The sequence below is a fragment of the Pollachius pollachius genome (assembly GCF_949987615.1).
Source record: "Pollachius pollachius genome assembly, chromosome: 12".
In the NCBI taxonomy this organism is placed as follows: domain Eukaryota; kingdom Metazoa; phylum Chordata; class Actinopteri; order Gadiformes; family Gadidae; genus Pollachius; species Pollachius pollachius.
The window spans coordinates 10,819,093-10,837,038 of record NC_136945.1 but is presented as its reverse complement, the minus strand read 5'-3'; the positions used below and the strand labels follow the sequence as shown (position 1 = coordinate 10,837,038).

The window sequence follows — 17,946 nt, the reverse complement described above, 5'->3', positions numbered from 1 at the left end:
GTTTTCTTTGTGATTTCTTTATCAAATGTATATACCAACGTTATTCAGAGCAGATAGATTCATATTTTTACTCTCAGCCTGCCTACCGTGCAACTGGTTGACATTCCACTATTTTTAGATAGCAAAATATTGACTATAATTTAATACACGTTACTCCAAAACGTTATATCATCAATAATTGTGTAACCATTTTACGCTGAATACTTTAATTTTGAAGAGCAGATGCGTCGTGGTACCGGAAGCTAGCGGGCTGACAAGCTGCTGGCAGCAACCTGTCAACAATTTTTGTGTGTAGCGAAAATAAGTGTTGGTCGGCGTGTTGGTGGAACTGGAGGACTTCATTATAACGGTCAGTCCCCATGTATACGCAGAATCGTTTGTGTTTCAAGTAACTAATAATTTGGCGATGTGTCAATTCTAAAGATTTGAAAGGACGACTAGGTTGAAGCCTCGGTTTGGCGTTAGCTTTAAAGTAATGCAGTTAGCTTAAATGGTAAGCTAGCTGAATCCTTCATTTGGATTCGGTGGTTTACTAAGTTTGCAGTACCGGTCTAAATATTAAGTTGTGTAGTTTGTCCCACTACTTGTGAGAAATAACTCTAAATTAAAAACGAAAGATTGTCAACTTTAGCTTCTTATCATAATCGTCCACGATTACGCGACCTCGGTTGTTGTCATAGTTCATATAATGTCAATGAGCAGAACATCATTTTCCATTCATCGTGGGTATAAAATGATTTGAAGTCAGTGGGGGACTTATTTTACACAATGCCGACTGGATTGAATCTGACTGGATTGAAAACTGTGTCTCCTTTAGGAATGTACTGGGTGATATGCTCTATTGTCCTTATTATTCTCGTTACTTATCTATTCAAATATATGGTTCATATATCATCTATAATAACGAATCTATAGCAACATTTGCTTGACGCTCAATTTTAGACGTCCACTTGTCCTTTAGAGGGCCGTGTGATCCAGTCTAAATACGTTTTCATTTGATTTGATTCCTAAGCTTATCACATTATGTTGAAAGTAGTAGTTATTAATGTTATGTTCCAATCAAGCCCCCTTTTTACTTCATACTAGTAATTTTTGCAGGTTAAATGCCAGGTGGATCTTTCAAATTGTCAATTGAATGTTGGCCTGTAATGTGCTTTGAGAATCATGATAGAGCTATATGAAAACACTTGACTGCTTAGCTCCATTTACTTGGTGCTTAATCCCTTAAGTGGGTTACCTGTACAGGATGTCAAGATGTTTACGTGTGATGTCACTCATCGTGTTTGTTACAGGTCCTTTCTGTGTATGATGGCTGCAGTGTAATGGCACGACCATGAAGGCTCAGTTACAAGTTACAGGTGAGTTAGCAATTCAGTTAATCTAGTTACAGTTGGTTGCAATGATGTTAGATATAGTTCATAAGCAAACATATTGTACACTATTGTTTGAGTCAAAATAACCATGTTTTTTTACATATTGTACTATAGTAACTTAATGTTTACTCTTTTACTAATTAAGTGCTGTCAGCCAAGCTGAAGGAAAACAAAAAGAACTGGTTTGGCCCAAGCCCATACGTTGAAGTTGCTGTGGACGGACAGTCGAAGAAGACCGAGAAGTGTAACAACACACACAGTCCAAAATGGAAGCAAGCACTCACAGTGTAAGTATGCTCCAGTACATAGACGGCACCTTATCACCCATGTTATGGTCAAATTTCCTCTACTTATTACAAGATATTAAGGATGCATATTCTAGATCGTTTGGCTAGTGTGAGCAAGCCAACCGTACTCAAGTCAACTTCAATTCCGTGGCCTGAGCACACTTGGGAGAGGTGTGCTCAGGCCACGGTACAGATGGTAATAAGCCGACACGCAACCTGAGCTGGATGACGTATAGTCCATGCGACCCTTCTTTCCCATTAAACAATAAACATGCCGGCTAGCGATGGACGTTGGTGCGATAGTGTTGTGTTTTTGATCAAAAATACCCCGTTCGACACGGCGAGGGCTTTCTTTGTTCACTGGAGAAGACGGGGCTGCACACGGAGTCTAGACCTCTTTAGAATAATTTGCACACTCCCGAATGTTTTTATTTTTTTATGAATGAAGACACCCGCATACAAGAATAAGTTCATGTCTGAGTGTAGGCTACAAACGCGACTAACTATTTACAAGTGCAAAAACGGCAACATATTCTTTTTTTTGCTGACCACTTGTTTTTTACCCCGACAAAAGCCTCGTAAGGACATTTCCTCTGCGTCTCTCTCGTAGATCGCACCATCTTTCGACGTCTTTGTTCAATACGACTGCATCGCCTTCTCTCACATTATCAGCAGCTCGCGGATTTCACTTTCTCTCAAGTTAGAAGTTAATTGCTCATGATCATATCGCTGCGTTGTGTCTGTGGAGACAGTGCAGCAACACCACTACCCAAGCCTTCTATTGAGTCCTTCTGAGTCCTTCTATTGAATTGGCATCTGTTGAGTTGTTGTTTTTCATATACCTATTTTGTGTCATAGTATAGAAGTATGCAGTGAATTTAAAGCTGATGGGCTGAACTGACACACATTTCAATGTTTTCGTTTCATTCCTCAGCATCGTTACCCCATTCAGCAAGTTGATCTTCCGAGTTTGGAGTCATCAGACTCTCAAGGCCGACATGTTGTTGGGAATAGCAACTCTGGAGATAAGCAAAGCTCTCAAGGCTAACGACCTGAAATGTAAGGTTATTTTGTGCTCCGGTCTATTCATAATCTGCTGTTTTAATATGTTGTTCTAAGGTTTTTGCAATCTGGTGTTACCACGGGTTGGAAGGAAGTAACCAAAACATGAACAATTTGCCCTCTTAGGTCCAAATTGGGTTACCTATAATTTAATTTCCTTAATTGCACGATATATGCAAAAATAATAATAATCAATGTAGGTAACATTCATATATTTGCGCTCAAATGTATTTGTGCTTACTTCTGGTATGCAGCTGTATTACGTAGTTGGGACACATGCATGCACTGGCGTTAAACTGTAGTAGTATTTTGTATATGTCCAATTACATTGCTCTATTGTCAACAGTATCTCATAGCATGTGATTGAGGCTGGCTTTGGTTTTCTGACGGATTCAAATTTTAAGGCTGAAGCTCTACCCTACCCATCGCAGCAAAACCCTTCAAAATTTGGAAAAGCTGTGTCCTGCATTGAACTCTGGTTTTATGCCGAAGTACCACACAAAATATGTTCTTCAAATGCCTTCCGACTCATGTTGATTCAGGATTTTTTAAAGCTTTCATTTATAAGCTTTCAGTTATATTTTATAAGCAGAATTAGATTTTCCATCGGGTTGGAGGAAAGGCTGTTGAAAGTCTGACATTTGGAACTGAATGACTAGCAGCTGTTTCCCACACCTACAAATCCCATGAATATTTATGCAAAACCTGCAATTCATTGAAATATGGTCTGTTCTTAATTTTGTTTCTGGGTGTGTTTAGATGTAGGCTGCCCCATAATCTGATGCATCCGCTAATTCAGTTTAATTGGCTTTTTAGAATAGAATGTTGGTTTTTGGGTGATTTCAAAATGACTAACCCATACTAATGCATGTGTATATGTGTTTGTAGAAGATAAATGTAGCTAACATTTTTTATATTGCTCATGCATACTTCTAGCAATATTCAAGTATCTATGTCGATGTAGCTCTAGCATAATCTTATTCAGCGTTGCATCAGTTTCCACTACAGAAACGGCTTCATGTATCTCATAACCAACTATAGGATTTCTTAAAGACAAATCTACTATTACAAAGACTCTTCATAAGACTTCCTGGGAAAACATGTGCTGATCTCATGACATAGGAATGCGATCCATGTTCTCCAACTGTGTGTGTGTGTGTGTGTGTGTGTGTGTGTGTGTCCCATCAGTATGTGAGGTGTTGCAGAATCTGCAGCTTGCCTCGGACAGGGATCGCCAGGATGTGGTTGGTGACCTGTCTGTCTTGTTGGATGGCCTGCAGGTCGACGCAGAGACCTTTACCTCTGCTGAGAGAGAACACGGTGGAGATTTTAAAAACACACACCTTGACACTTTAGCAGGATTGTTAGTATTACATGTAGCATTCTGAAATATGTCGTTGTATTATGTTTTTTTTTTTTTTAACAATGCTTTTCTCTACCATTCTCTAGAAGCTGCCTCCAATGGGAAGGCAAGGCCGAACAGAGAAACCGGAAACAGGTTCATACTCTTCCGTACTATATACTTACCGTATAATCGCATGCCACACGTTTGAGTGCTGTAAGAGAGCGTTTGACCATTCCCTTTGCAGGTCGAGCCGAGATGCGTCTCCGTCCAGTGAATCGGATGAGTGGGTCATCGTACCAAACGGCAACGGCGTCAACCAAACGGGTTCTCCTGCTCCCTCTCCAGGGGGCTCGGGGGCCTTACGTCCTCCGAGACCTGCCCGGCCCCCACCACCCACCCCCCGCAGACCAACCGCCTCACCAGGTAGGAGAGCCAGCAGCGATAAGAATAACTAGGAAATTAGGCAACTTTTCAGATGCATTGTTTTCAGTTTTTAGTCTGTTATTTGTTTTCAGATGCATTGTCCTTGTAATATGTAATCGTTACGTACCGCCGCCACTACTGTCCCTGACGAGGTAATCCTCCATCGAGCTTTGCAAATGAACTCTTCTCTACTCTGCCCTTGATCTCCCCCTCTGATCCACCGCCCAGCCTCCTCCAACAGCTCATCCACCTGTGATGTGAACGAGGTCGCTGCCGTAACAAATGGCGCCACGCTGGGTGCTATGAGTGGGGCTTCCAACCCACAGAACAGCCCCGGTGGTGCAGCAGCAGCAGCAGCAGGGGTGGGGGAAGGAGGAGAGCCCTCAGTGACCTCCAGTGGTCCTGAACCACCGCCTCCTGCCCCACCTGCGGCAGGCTCCGGCGCCGTCGTCCCAAGAGTCACACCCGTTAACAACGGGCCCCTACCTCCAGGGTAAAGGGGGGCAAGGGGATGACGTTGGCATTTGGGTTTCTGTTTTAGAACCTAAAGGAGGGCTGTGAGGGCTAGACTGAAGATGTCATTGCTTTTGCAAACACCAAAGGTTTGCCAACCAGTAGAACCAATGTTGGTTGGTAGGTTGGTTGTTAATGAGTGTTTCTGTCCTGTGGGTGTGTGTTTGTGTGCAGGTGGGAGCAGCGGGTAGACCAAAACGGCCGAATGTACTTTGTTGATCACATCGAGAAGAGGACGTCTTGGGAGCGGCCTGAAGCTCTGTCCCCAGGGTACAGAACCTGTTCCTCAGCAGCCTGACACACTAGCATGTTAAGGGTGGTTGATGTTGTGCATTAGGCACATTGGACTTTGTTTGCACTGCAAAAAGATAACTGGGTGTTATAAAATGCCAAAGGCCTAGAAGTCTGTAGAGACATTTTCCAGTTCAAAGGTTATCTCGTTCTAACTCACTAACTTGCAACTAGTTTGTCATATCGTGGATTAGGGTCTGTTGAGCAACAGCCTCTGTCCCTCCAGAGCTCCCTATAATGTTATTGAAGCTCAAATCATGCTCAAAAGATTTTTTTCTGTCAAATGTTGCTTCTTCAGTTGCTTCTTCAGCAATCACTACTACTAAATTCATGGTTTTAGATTAGTTATCATTGTTCTCTTTGGCGGTATCTCCTTGGGATCCTAATGGAGGAGTATAACGTCTATCGTGTTCACTCATGATTGTGTGTGTGTGTGTGTGTGTGTGTGTGTGTGTGTGTGTGTGTGTGTGTGTGTGTGTGTGTGTGTGTGTGTGTGTGTGTGTGTGTGTGTGTGTGTGTGTGTGTGTGTGTGTGTGTGCAGGTGGGAGCGCCGGGTGGACCCCATGGGTAGAGTGTACTACGTGGACCACATGACGCGCACCACCACGTGGCAGCGCCCCACCCAGGAGTCGGTGCGAAACTTTGAGGAGTGGCAGCATCAGCGCAGCCAGCTGCAGGGCGCTATGCAGCAGTTCAACCAGAGGTTCATCTATGGGGTGAGGGGCACGTCAGGGACACTCAGCAGCCAGGCCACCGGGGTGCTCCAGGGATGTAGCGCTCATCGAGAACTGGGGCATGACCCGTCCCCACATAGAAGAGGGTTAGCGATACTCTGAAAATGTGGCTGCACATGTTCTGTGAATTAGGATGATATGAATGTGTTGTTTCATGGAGATTAACCATTGACAAGAGAGGTTTTTACTGTCATCAAGATCAGTTTGATCAGTCATCTTTATTTCAATTACAAAATACTGGTTGATTGCAAAATATTCTGCCCATATTAGATGAAATACAAGTACAAAGAAATCTCTAATGCTATAGAAACGGTTTTCTGAGAGACAAGGGGTGTACATGGCCTTAACCTTCCTCATCATCCTACTGTGTGACATGTTTACGGCCTGCTTGTATGATCCCAGGTGTATGTTATGCTACATCGTCATCCCGTGATGCGCCGTTCCCTGACACTGCGTTTCCACAGCTATCATAACATCCAATAACACTTGGTTCGAACATGACCTTCTGAGGTATTTGTAAAGATAATTCTCCAAATGCCATGTGGTTTGCAATAACTCTTGTTTGGCCTCCGTCTTAGCTCCAAGATCAGCTTGCTCCCGCAGCCAACAAAGAGTTTGACCCGCTTGGCCCTCTTCCACATGGCTGGGGTAAGCATTACTGAAGATCAAATGAATTATTACTTTTGAATTCATTAAGACTGTGGCTATATTTAGCAGTATACTTCAGTCCTGAGATATTACACAGAAATAGTGTCTTAGTTGTTTTTTATTGTTTGCAGCCATATGATCAGATATTTTTAGCATTCTGAAAGACTGGCAACCTTTAAAATAGCACTTAATGTACACAATAGCACTGTATGTATTTATAACAAGCAGTTATGAATACATACATAAATACAGCAAATAAGTTTATTAATGACGTCCCGATATTTGAGTTTAGTTTATAGTGCATTGACTGCCAACAGGCTCACTATAGAAGTTTGCTTATTAAATAGGAGTATTGTTTTACCTTTCTTTCTTTTTGTCCAATCAGAAAAGAGAACGGACACTAATGGCAGAGTGTATTATGTTCATCATACAAATCGCACAACTCAATGGGAGGACCCCAGGACCCAAGGGTGAGATTCTGTGTCGTTGTCTGTCTTGAGCCCCGATACACACATGAATGCCGTACAACTGCCTGGTCAAGTTTTCCATTAAATAGAGCAGTTTTTGCGTTCACACAAGAAAATCCTTTCCCCCTTTTCAGCAGAATGCTACCATTCTCATTACACTGCCAATGCCATTATCGTCCCTTTTGTAATTTCCTGGAAATTTAGTTTTTTTTTACGTCAGAATAACTGTTTCTGAAAAACAGTTTGAGAACAATATATGTCCAGTTTGAAGATTTTGACAATCCTTCGATTAAACCTTTGTCACTTGCTGATCCACAGAATTCCCTGGTCTGCTGTAAGAAAATCTTTAGTTTTACTGTGATTTATATATTTCCCTCCTGCATGTGTCAACCATGGATTTATGATAAAACCGTTGTTTATGATGCAAAGCCGGCACAGAATAAATTTGTCACCTCTTTGAGAACCTTGTTATTGGCTCATACAGTTCCACAACAGAGTTTCATCCATTAGCACGTCCTAAGTTATTATTCGTGCTTGTGCCATTAATGTTACAGCATTGGTCACACATGGTTTTGTAGGAACCTTGCCAGATATGTTTTTTTCAATACCGGCTCCAATACACACAGCACTGCATGTGTGCAGGGGCTTTGATTTCATACTTGTTCCTATTCAGACTTGGTGCAGTCTCTGTGTGTGTATGTGGTTGATGTTCACACTTGTTATTGTGAGAAATTTAAACTTCAAACTCAAATTCTTGACATGACTGGTATTGAGTAACCTAGTTGTTCTGTAATTATTTGCTGAGATCGGTGCACTCTGGGGGGCTTCTCTAGACCTAGATCAAGCCTTTAAAATAATTATTTGGTTTGTACTTTGGTTTGCATAGTTTGCTAAAGCTATTAGTCTTTTGGATGCTTTTACGAGTTATAAATCAATACTCCACAGTCACGCCGAAAGGCAATTATTTTAACCGCCACCTTTTTATATTTTTGTTATTACATTACCAGCATTACCTAACTTTGAAAATACCAGTAATCACGGAGCCCAAAACATTAGGGCCATATGCCCGTGCATGTCAAGAGGTATGTGTGTTGGTGTGAGCTCAAGTGTTCATAACTCCCTTTGTGTATGTTTTGTCCAGACGACTGAATGACAAGCCCCTGCCAGAGGGCTGGGAGATGAGGTTCACCGTGGACGGTATTCCCTACTTTGTGGACCACAACCGTAGGACCACCACCTACATCGACCCCCGCACGGGCAAATCTTCGCTGTAAGGCTCCGGTGAAACCGGCCAGTGCTCTTCTCAACTTGCATCAATAAGCAATGTTTAACAGTAACAGGAGAAACATCCAAGTATCCGCTCCTTTCACACATTCTCTTACTAGATAAACTCTTACCTAAGTGTCTAAGTGTGTGTTATGCAACCATGTTTTCTTTTGTTTTCCCACAGTGAGAATGGGCCTCAGATTACCTATGTCAGGGACTTTAAAGCCAAAGTTCAGTACTTCCGCTTCTGGTGTCAGGTATGTCACCCCACCATTAATTTGCCCGACATCATTGCTATTAAGGGAAATAAATATACGTTATATTTTGTATGGAAAATGGATGGAACGATTTTAGATTTCAGTGTTAAGAACATTTAAATGTACTAAGATTTGTTATTAATGTGAAATTGTGAAAAATAGCCAAAGCATGACTCTGATATATTTGTTTCATGTTTTTGCCATGTCTTTTGTTTTTGTTCACAGCAACTGTCGATGCCTCAGCACATCAAAATAACAGTCACCCGGAAAACTCTGTTCGAGGATTCGTTCCTACAAGTCAGTTCCCATTACTTGGCACCTTTTTATATCTATACACATTCTTGAGGTGATGTCTGCGCATGTTTTATTCCCAAAAATTTGACTGTCCTATATATTTATCTGTTTGTTAAGATCATGGGATTCCACCCACAAGATCTGAGACGAAGATTGTGGATAATTTTCCCTGGAGAAGAGGGCCTGGACTATGGGGGGGTGGCCAGGTTAGTGCAGTGCTACACATTCTTTATTTAGCTAATAAGGCTCAGTGCCTCCTCAGACAGCCCTGTGCCCTTTCTCTTGTCTGGAGAGGTCCCACATTGGGTGTTGTGTAGCAAAGTTCCCGCTACATGGCTTATACATGGCTCCTCCAGAACAAGGACACATGCTGGTGATGTTGGAAACCGTTTTATTGTAGAGTTTGAAGATCAATGGTTCATGAATGAGAGGATCCACACTGCCATGTTCAGCCTCACGCAGTCCCAGAGTCCAATCAGCCTGACTCGGGCCAGGGGAGGCTGCTTAAACCAGTCATCATCCATGCACTCCACACTGACGCTTTTGTCCAAAGTGACGTACAATAAGGGCATTCAAACATTTGGGATTCAACCCTGGAAGTGCAAGAGTCATGCAGATCAAATAACCAATCTTCTAAAGTAATTTGAGGGTCCAGAAGGTTGATCAGGTTGTGGTGTGCAGAGGGTTGGGGACGACTGTACTATACGAGAGACAAGTCGGTATTTCTTCACATCTGATGGGCTCATAGTGGGTGCACTCTCGCTGTTTCAAGGTGTTTGGTAAACTACCAGAGGTCAAAGAGATGTTCATGAGATGGGTTAGGAAAGGAGGTCGGGCACAATAGACAGAAGAAGGTGAGAGGGGGTAGGGTCGAGGGCAGGTTGTTGGCTGGTGGTAAGAGACCAAGGAAGGTAACTCATTGGAAGGGATAGCGTGGGTCAATTCTTTTTTACATAGTAGAAGGGCGAGAGGAGATGGTAGTAACAGAAGATATTAGTAACATAACTTCAGTCATGCCATCTGACCACAGTGCCTCTTTCAATGCACGCACACACATTCACACTCACACACTCTCTTAACCAAACTGTCTGCCGCTGCTTTACAGGGAATGGTTCTTCCTGCTCTCCCATGAAGTGCTGAATCCCATGTACTGTCTGTTTGAGTACGCCGGCAAGGACAACTACTGTCTGCAGATCAACCCCGCCTCCTACATCAACCCCGACCACCTCAAGTACTTCAAGTTCATCGGGCGCTTCATCGCCATGGTACATATTCCATTCCACAACATATCCAGTCATGTTTGATTCGTTTGTTTACTGCACTGGGACATTGTAAATAAATGTAAATGAGTGAGTACGTTTACATACACAGCTTAATCAGATAAAACCCATAGTTCGACTCTGCTCCTCAATTGGACAACTGCAATTGTCAATAGGTAGCGCTGTACCATTTTCAACTAGTGGTAGTAGAGCCACCGGCTGACCTCTTCACGTCACCAGCAACAACAAACTCAGGCGGCCGCGGCATTTGAGAAAGATGTTTTCAGTAGACAGCTGTCAGTTCACTTCGGGTCCATGTCATTTCTCCGACGCTCCATTTTTCGTATGCCGACTTCTCCGGCGGCGGAGCAGCGGGAGGAGTCCAGCCGGAGGAGTCCGCATACCACCGCGGGTCGGAACAAATGGAGCGCCGGAGAAATGACACGGAGCCGAACTGAAATGACAGCTGTCCCACATGCGGCAACTATCCCTTTCTCTCATATGTCGCGTTTTAACCTGGACTTCAGAGAGTCAAAGCCAAAGTTCCTTTCCCCCAATTCCTTCTCCACCATGGCCGAGATATCCCCCACTACGAGTCTTTACTTGTTGTGGAAGAACCAGAGAGTCTGAGAACCCGACACAGTCTTTAAGATTCATAATATCAGAGAATATCCCCGTCGTTTCGGTCGCGGCGAAACGAATGAACGAATGAATAAAGATTGTATACGTCAGAAGAAAAAAACGTTTATTTTGACAGATGTGCCCGAAGTTACTACTTTACAACCTTGTTGATGACCAACGTTTAGGAAAACATGTACACTTTAAATTCAGCTTTGGGTGAAATGGAAGCGTAGTGTGTACTGAACGCATGTTGATGTTGATACACTTCTTATGGGGCTAACTACTTTGGTACGCCACCGGCTTCCTCCATCTTCTGTGCCACCTTTTTAAATAAATCGCTGTTTCTCGTTTTCCAACGGCGACAACCATAAATATAAAGAAATAATTAAATATTTCTGAAGATATAAGAATTATTCAAATGTCTATGGCGACAGTAACATGACTCCCGTCTCCTTCTACCTCCGGCTCACGTCCCCGGCCGCGTGATCCCGGGCATGCACAGAACGCAAACTCGGATATGTGGTACGATGCTGGTATACATGCAGGTAGAAAGCCGAAGAGTTATGAATGAGTTATTAACGACTTATCTAGGTGTTCTCATCCGATTTCGCTTGTCCGTTCATGTACCGAGTTCTTGCGAAGTAGATCAGTTAAAGGTGTTGACATGCATTTCAAAAGTCTTGTTGAGTTCTCATTCGTTTATTTACCCGATTATGACTCGTAAACGCACTGAGTGAGACACGACAGAATCCGCTGAGTAGTTGGCACGAGATGGTAATAAGTGGCAACTTCTGTAATATTTGTACAAGCAACTCTGCCAAAGCACTGAATCATAAGACATCCTGAGGCAACCGAGGGCCTAGTTATGTCATTGTGATACTATGGCTGCCAGTGTATCATCCAAGCAGATGAGCAGTGAGATGGTCGCTGGGTTACATGGCACATTTGCATATCTGGCCAACCGTGCAAACCTGACATGTCTTCCTTTGTTTGTTCCCTTTAGGCTCTGTTCCACGGCAAGTTTATCGACACTGGATTCTCCCTGCCCTTCTACAAGCGCATTCTGAACAAACCGCTGGCACTCAAGGACCTGGAGTCAATAGACCCCGAGTTCTATAACTCCCTCATCTGGATCAAGTATGTCACCTAGGATCTAGCGTATATCGCAACAGTCATTTTGAAGCCGCTTGTTGAGAGAGGAGCTACATAATCAGCTGTACAACTTCAGAGGAAAGGTTCAGAAAGTAAATGTACTATTTGTAAAGGTGAACATTTTTACCTCTTTAAACCGCAAGCTGCTTTTGCACCTTGTAAAGGGCAGAAAAAACACAATTGAACTGAAGCATAAAACTGTCCACCCATGCTCATTATTTTTTCTAATATTATTTAGTTATTGATTTAAATATAAAATATGGCGCAGCCATGTTTTGTGGTAGGTGACTAGGTACACTTTCAAATATTGATGTGCTGTAAAAAATAGAAATATGGTGCAAAACATATGCTACACTCCACCTAGCTGGCTGACTGCTTCACTCCACCCAGATGACTGACTGCTTCACTCCACCTAGCTGGCTGACTGCTACACTCCACCTAGCTGGCTGACTGCTTCACTCCACCCAGGTGACTGACTGCTTCACTCCACCTAGGTGACTGACTTTTACACTCCACCCAGGTGACTGACTGCTTCACTCCAACTAGGTGACTGCTTCACTCCACCTAGGTGACTGACTGCTTCACTCCACCCAGGTGGCTGACTGCTTCACTCCACCCAGGTGGCTGACTGCTTCACTCCACCTAGGTGACTGACTGCTTCACTCCACCCAGGTGACTGACTGCTTCACTCCACCTAGGTGACTGCTTCACTCCACCCAGGTGGCTGACTGCTTCACTCCACCTAGGTGACTGACTGCTTCACTCCACCCAGGTGGCTGACTGCTTCACTCCACCTAGGTGACTGCTTCACTCCACCCAGGTGGCTGACTGCTTCACTCCACCTAGGTGACTGCTTCACTCCACCCAGGTGGCTGACTGCTTCACTCCACCTAGGTGACTGCTTCACTCCACCCAGGTGGCTGACTGCTTCACTCCACCTAGGTGACTGCTTCACTCCACCCAGGTGGCTGACTGCTTCACTCCACCTAGGTGACTTGTTTTGGGCTCCTCCAGACAATGGCAGCAGGGTGGTGGTGTTGAAGACCGGTTTATTGTAGATTTTTGTTGATGGTGATACATGGCCTGGTGTTCCACGTTGCCCTCCAGGAGTACTCTCCCTGTTTGTGTATGTGTGTGGGGAGGGCTGGTTTAACCTGTGCACACTGATTACTCAACGTGCCAATTTAACTCGGCAAAGTGAGGCTTCTTAAACCAGCCATCCTCCACACACACTCCCAGAAGTCAATACTGTATGGCCATGGATTGACTTCCTAAATTATTGATACCCACACCCGCGCCCACACACCCTCAAATCAGCGCGGACCACACAAGAGTGACGCGTGTCTCCGCCCGCATCTCTCTCCAGGGACAACGACATCGAGGAGTGCGCCCTGGAGATGTTCTTCTCCGTGGACAAGGAGATCCTTGGCGAGGTCACCACCCACGACCTGAAGCCCGATGGAGGCAACATCCAGGTCACCGAGGAGAACAAGGAGGAGTACATCAGGTGACCTTTCCTTCCGCTGAACCTCTGCCCTCCACTCGTCTCCCGTTGTCTGGCGACAGCGCCTGATCAGCTGACTCACTGGATTCTAGTCTCCTATGTTGTTCTGGTGGCCTGTGGCTCTACTGTAGTTGAATCATTGCGTCGGGGGTGTCGTCGTCACTGTTGCGTCAGCGTGACATGATAAGTGCTCCCCAGGGCGCGTTCACGCATTCGACAACACGCAATTTGAGGACGTCAGAGAACAATCTGTGTAATGAGTAGGAGGTCATGATTTGTGAGGGAAAGTGCTGAGAAGCTCGACCGTTTTCGTCGCTCCGACGAAGCTAACTTATCATGGCAGAGTTTCCCAGCCGAAGGTAAATTCTGGCGGGACGCTCAATAAATGCGCCGCTGGGTGAGCCGTTACTGTAACCTGTCAACTTTTCATTAGTCCATCATGGACCGACCAAATAAGAGCGGCAGGTATGACCGTCTCGCCTGGTCTAGCTGTTGCGATGTTACAAATGCACACTGTCCATCTATTTTTCCGCTGTAACAGAAAGACTAAAGCAGCCTTGGCCGTAGCTACCATCTATCAGCTTCTAGCTCTAAATGTGCGAAAGGATGTGTCCCGAGGACTGGCTCTCCGAGGATACATTTGCTGTAACGCTGGCTGGGTCCGTGTTCTATCCAGGCTAGTGGCCGAGTGGAGGCTGTCCAGAGGAGTGGAGGAACAGAGCCAGGCTTTCTTCGAGGGCTTCAACGAAGTCCTTCCTCAGCAGTACCTCCAGTACTTTGATGCCAAGGAGCTTGAGGTATGCTGTTTGATTAGATATTCAGGGACGTTTGTCTAAAGTGTGTGAAACATGTTAATGCATGTTCTTAATTATTAATGCCGTAATATGTTGCGTAACTTGCGTAACACATGCGTGAATCCTATTTCTGATTCACTGAGGCAATTAAGCTGGTATTGGAGGCCCAACCCACTTCAGGTTCAATGATGAAGGGGTTGGCGGTTTGCGGGGGTGTTTTTTTATGTGCTTGTCAAACCGCTTAATCCTCGAGAGGAAATAGCCGAGCTCTATGTCAGGTTCCTTAGCATCCGACTGAAAACAAAGAGTTTGAAACAATGCAACATAATGTGTAACCTGGATCCATATGTTGTTAATTCATAGGTGAACATTCCAAATACCAGGTAGTACTTTTACATTTAGAAGCTGGAGGTTCAACCGGTGTTGGTCTGTTTGTCCATGCAGGTGATGCTGTGTGGCATGCAGGAGATAGATCTGTCGGACTGGCAGAGGAATGCCATATACAGACATTATGCACGCACCAGCAAGCAGATCCTCTGGTTCTGGCAGGTATGAACAACATATACAAACATGCATAACCCAGTGTACTGGGGTTAAATTATGTCACGGTTCTCAGGCTCAAAATTCAAAACCTGCTGTGTATATATTACTTTTTGAAGGGATTTTTTTTTTCTAGAAAGATGTATACATTAAATGTAAGAAACAAATTAAGAAAATATGTTTAGGTTGCAAAAAAACTAACGGGTGTCCACTGACTGATTGGCAGTTTGTGAAGGAGATGGACAACGAGAAGAGAATGCGACTGCTGCAGTTTGTTACGGGCACCTGTAGGCTGCCTGTGGGAGGCTTTGCCGACCTCATGGGTATGCTCCACAGACAGCTATAACACACCACATTTGTCAACCAGAAGCAGCAGTCTTGTTCATTTTATGCATTCTGATGACTCCATTGTGATGTTTTACCCAGGGAGCAACGGTCCACAGAAGTTCTGCATCGAGAAGGTCGGCAAGGAAAACTGGCTTCCAAGAAGCCACACATGGTAAGGCCGCAAGTGTGAACATTCCTCAATGCTTTGGCAGGACTTTCCGGGCTGATCGGGGATTAAGTGCTGCTGACCAGCCCCTCTTAGTCATGGCTTATTCAACCAGCAGTTTTTGTTGTACAAGACCTGGTTTTGGTATGTGTAGCTAGCTGTATAACCTTAGGCTTAAGAGCTTATTGATATTGTACCCGGTTCCTTAGCTGGATCTTATGGACATGAATCAAATAAATGTCTAAAGTAGGGTGGGTCATGTAAACCTTCACCGAAACCATTGTACATGAGATATCGTTAATGAGCTGAAATTCTTCATAGATCCCATTTGATCCAGTTATTAATGTATTATTTTCTCCTTTTGGGCGACAGCTTTAATCGTCTGGATCTCCCCCCCTACAAAAGCTATGAGCAGATGAAAGAGAAGCTGATGTTTGCCATCGAGGAGACCGAAGGCTTCGGCCAGGAGTAGGAGTAGGAGGTGGAGGACGAAAATCTGATTCAAGTTCCAGGCTTTCTTGCTTTCTTTTTCGTTTCAGGTAGCAGCAATGTTAAAAGGACTGGAGTTGCAGTATGAAGTTGCCACTCTTCTATAGCTTATGGACATAAGAAAACACATTCCCTCCTACAGTATATTTTGGTGATGACATATTCACCACGGTTGCACTCCTTTCCTCACTGATAACTCTATTTGAGAGTCCTTCCCACTTGACCCTTCACCCCTGCCACTTCACACAGATGCAGCTTGCCTTACCCAACTTTTTGAGCATGCATAAGAGGAGATGGCTGCCAGCCCAACCGTTTACCAATCGCGGCATGCTCACCATTGTTTATTGTGTACACGAGCAAGTGCTCAATGTTCTTTCCCATTCATGCAGCAGTACTTTAACGACTTAAGAGAAGAGCCACATGGCTGGCCTATGCACTACTACTAGAAACAACTAAAGGAAGAACCTAATATTGTGTATTTGCTGTGATATATTTTTATTCTAAATTTTTGTTTGTACAATGTCGCCGTAGTGAGTACACAGTTAGCAGACAGTGTAAATAAAATTTTAACATTTAAAAAAACATAGAGGATCACATATTCTAAATATTTTGTATCTAACTTATTTTGATTAACCTTTCTGGCCTAAAGATCGCCTAATGAATTCAGAAGCTAATTGGAGTGACTAATTGGGGTATCGGGTAGTAGAGTTGCATCGCTAGGACTCACTTTTACTGACTTTTAGTTTGTTGATAACGTAATGGTTCTGTAAGGATTGAGATGACTGCGACTGCTGTTAAGAAGCAGTATTTTTTTTAAGTGCAATAGTTTTTCTAGAAAGAAAATCTGCTTAGCCATCAGAGCCAATGCGATGTAATAGAGTAGCGATTTTAGTTCATTGGTATTCAGCACAGTTATGCATTTTGCTGTGAGTTATTCCCTCCTCCCCCTCTTGTTTTTAAAGCCGGGCTCTGCAGTTAACTGCTAGATCCACCTGCGTGACACTGGATAGGCCCTCCTCTACCGACGTTGGGGGAGCAAAACCCTGGAAAAGCTTTTGCTAGCATGAGAATCAGCTTTGCTGCTGATGAAGTGGGATTATGGGATAATGTATGAAGAAGAGATAGAAGCGAGTTGATGACACTACTTCCTCCCACTGAAGGCTAGCAGCTGATGTCTTCTATAGAAATAAGTATTATCACAGGCATCAGAGTCAAATGACTACTCTATGGGTTTAAGAACTTGGTTTTATGTAAATATGTTTTATTAATTCAATTGAGAAAACAAATACACAGTAGATGATAATGATCTTCAGCCTTAGCCCAGGGACTGATAAAGCTTTTTGTAGGCTTACAAATTAACATTTGATTGCACTAATGTGAGTGGCCCTAGTTTTATAGGGCATTGAGTATCATGGAATGTAGTGACTTGCGTTTCACGTTGTGACCCCAAAGTAAATCTCTATCTTACCATTTAGGAATTGTCAGTAATGACTAGTAACCAACAGTGCAACCACCTTTTAAGAAGTAATTGGATTGATTAAGTGTATTCTGTTTGTTTATGGGAGGAGTAAAATAAATGGTATTTTCTTATGACAGACTCTTGTTTTTGATTTTTGCTTTATTTTTTTAATAAGATATATGTCTAAGCCCTTGTTTAAGCAGAAACATACCTACAACGCGTCAACTGTCCGTAAGATATTTTTTCAGTAATACATAGTAATAATGCTATTGCTGTGTATCTATGCAAAGTGTCGATCACATTATACAAACAATGACACTACGAAAATGTAGCTTAAAATCTAATGCAATGGTGATTTTAACAATGTTGACATTGGCCAAGTATCAAATGATGTATTAATGTGGATGAGCAAAATGTGTTGTTAATGGTGGTAACATAATTATCCTGTGTGTGAACTTTGACCTTTGAGGAAAGTGTATGAAATCTGACCACGTGAGGTCTCTAGGCTCTTGTGATTCTGTAAGCTACACTACACATTGCAACAGTCAATTGTGCAAGTCAAAATAACTAAAAGATATCTTCCACTGCTTCAGTTATGTTTTTCATTGTTTTGTATTGGTGATAATGAATAGACAATGTAAACTAGATTTGTGAAGCGATTCTTAAAACGATTGG

At 43.5% G+C, this 17,946-nt stretch overlaps 1 protein-coding gene across 1 annotated transcript; it reads left to right on the top strand.

Annotated features, from left to right (window-relative positions):
- Window positions 1-237: 237 nt before the first annotated feature.
- On the top strand, window positions 238-17,402 carry itcha (itchy E3 ubiquitin protein ligase a). The gene is made up of 24 exons (XM_079748069.1): window positions 238-349; window positions 1,293-1,358; window positions 1,519-1,660; window positions 2,595-2,719; window positions 3,911-4,042; window positions 4,172-4,220; window positions 4,312-4,490; window positions 4,719-4,983; window positions 5,178-5,273; window positions 5,836-6,010; window positions 6,607-6,676; window positions 7,062-7,146; window positions 8,285-8,413; window positions 8,594-8,666; window positions 8,892-8,963; window positions 9,078-9,166; window positions 10,066-10,225; window positions 11,844-11,977; window positions 13,359-13,499; window positions 14,173-14,293; window positions 14,735-14,839; window positions 15,057-15,153; window positions 15,257-15,329; window positions 15,696-17,402. The coding sequence occupies exons 2-24, from the start codon at window positions 1,334-1,336 to the stop codon at window positions 15,793-15,795; spliced, it is 2,637 nt and encodes an 878-aa protein (XP_079604195.1). The 5' UTR covers window positions 238-349; window positions 1,293-1,333; the 3' UTR covers window positions 15,796-17,402.
- The last annotated feature ends 544 nt before the right edge of the window (window positions 17,403-17,946 follow it).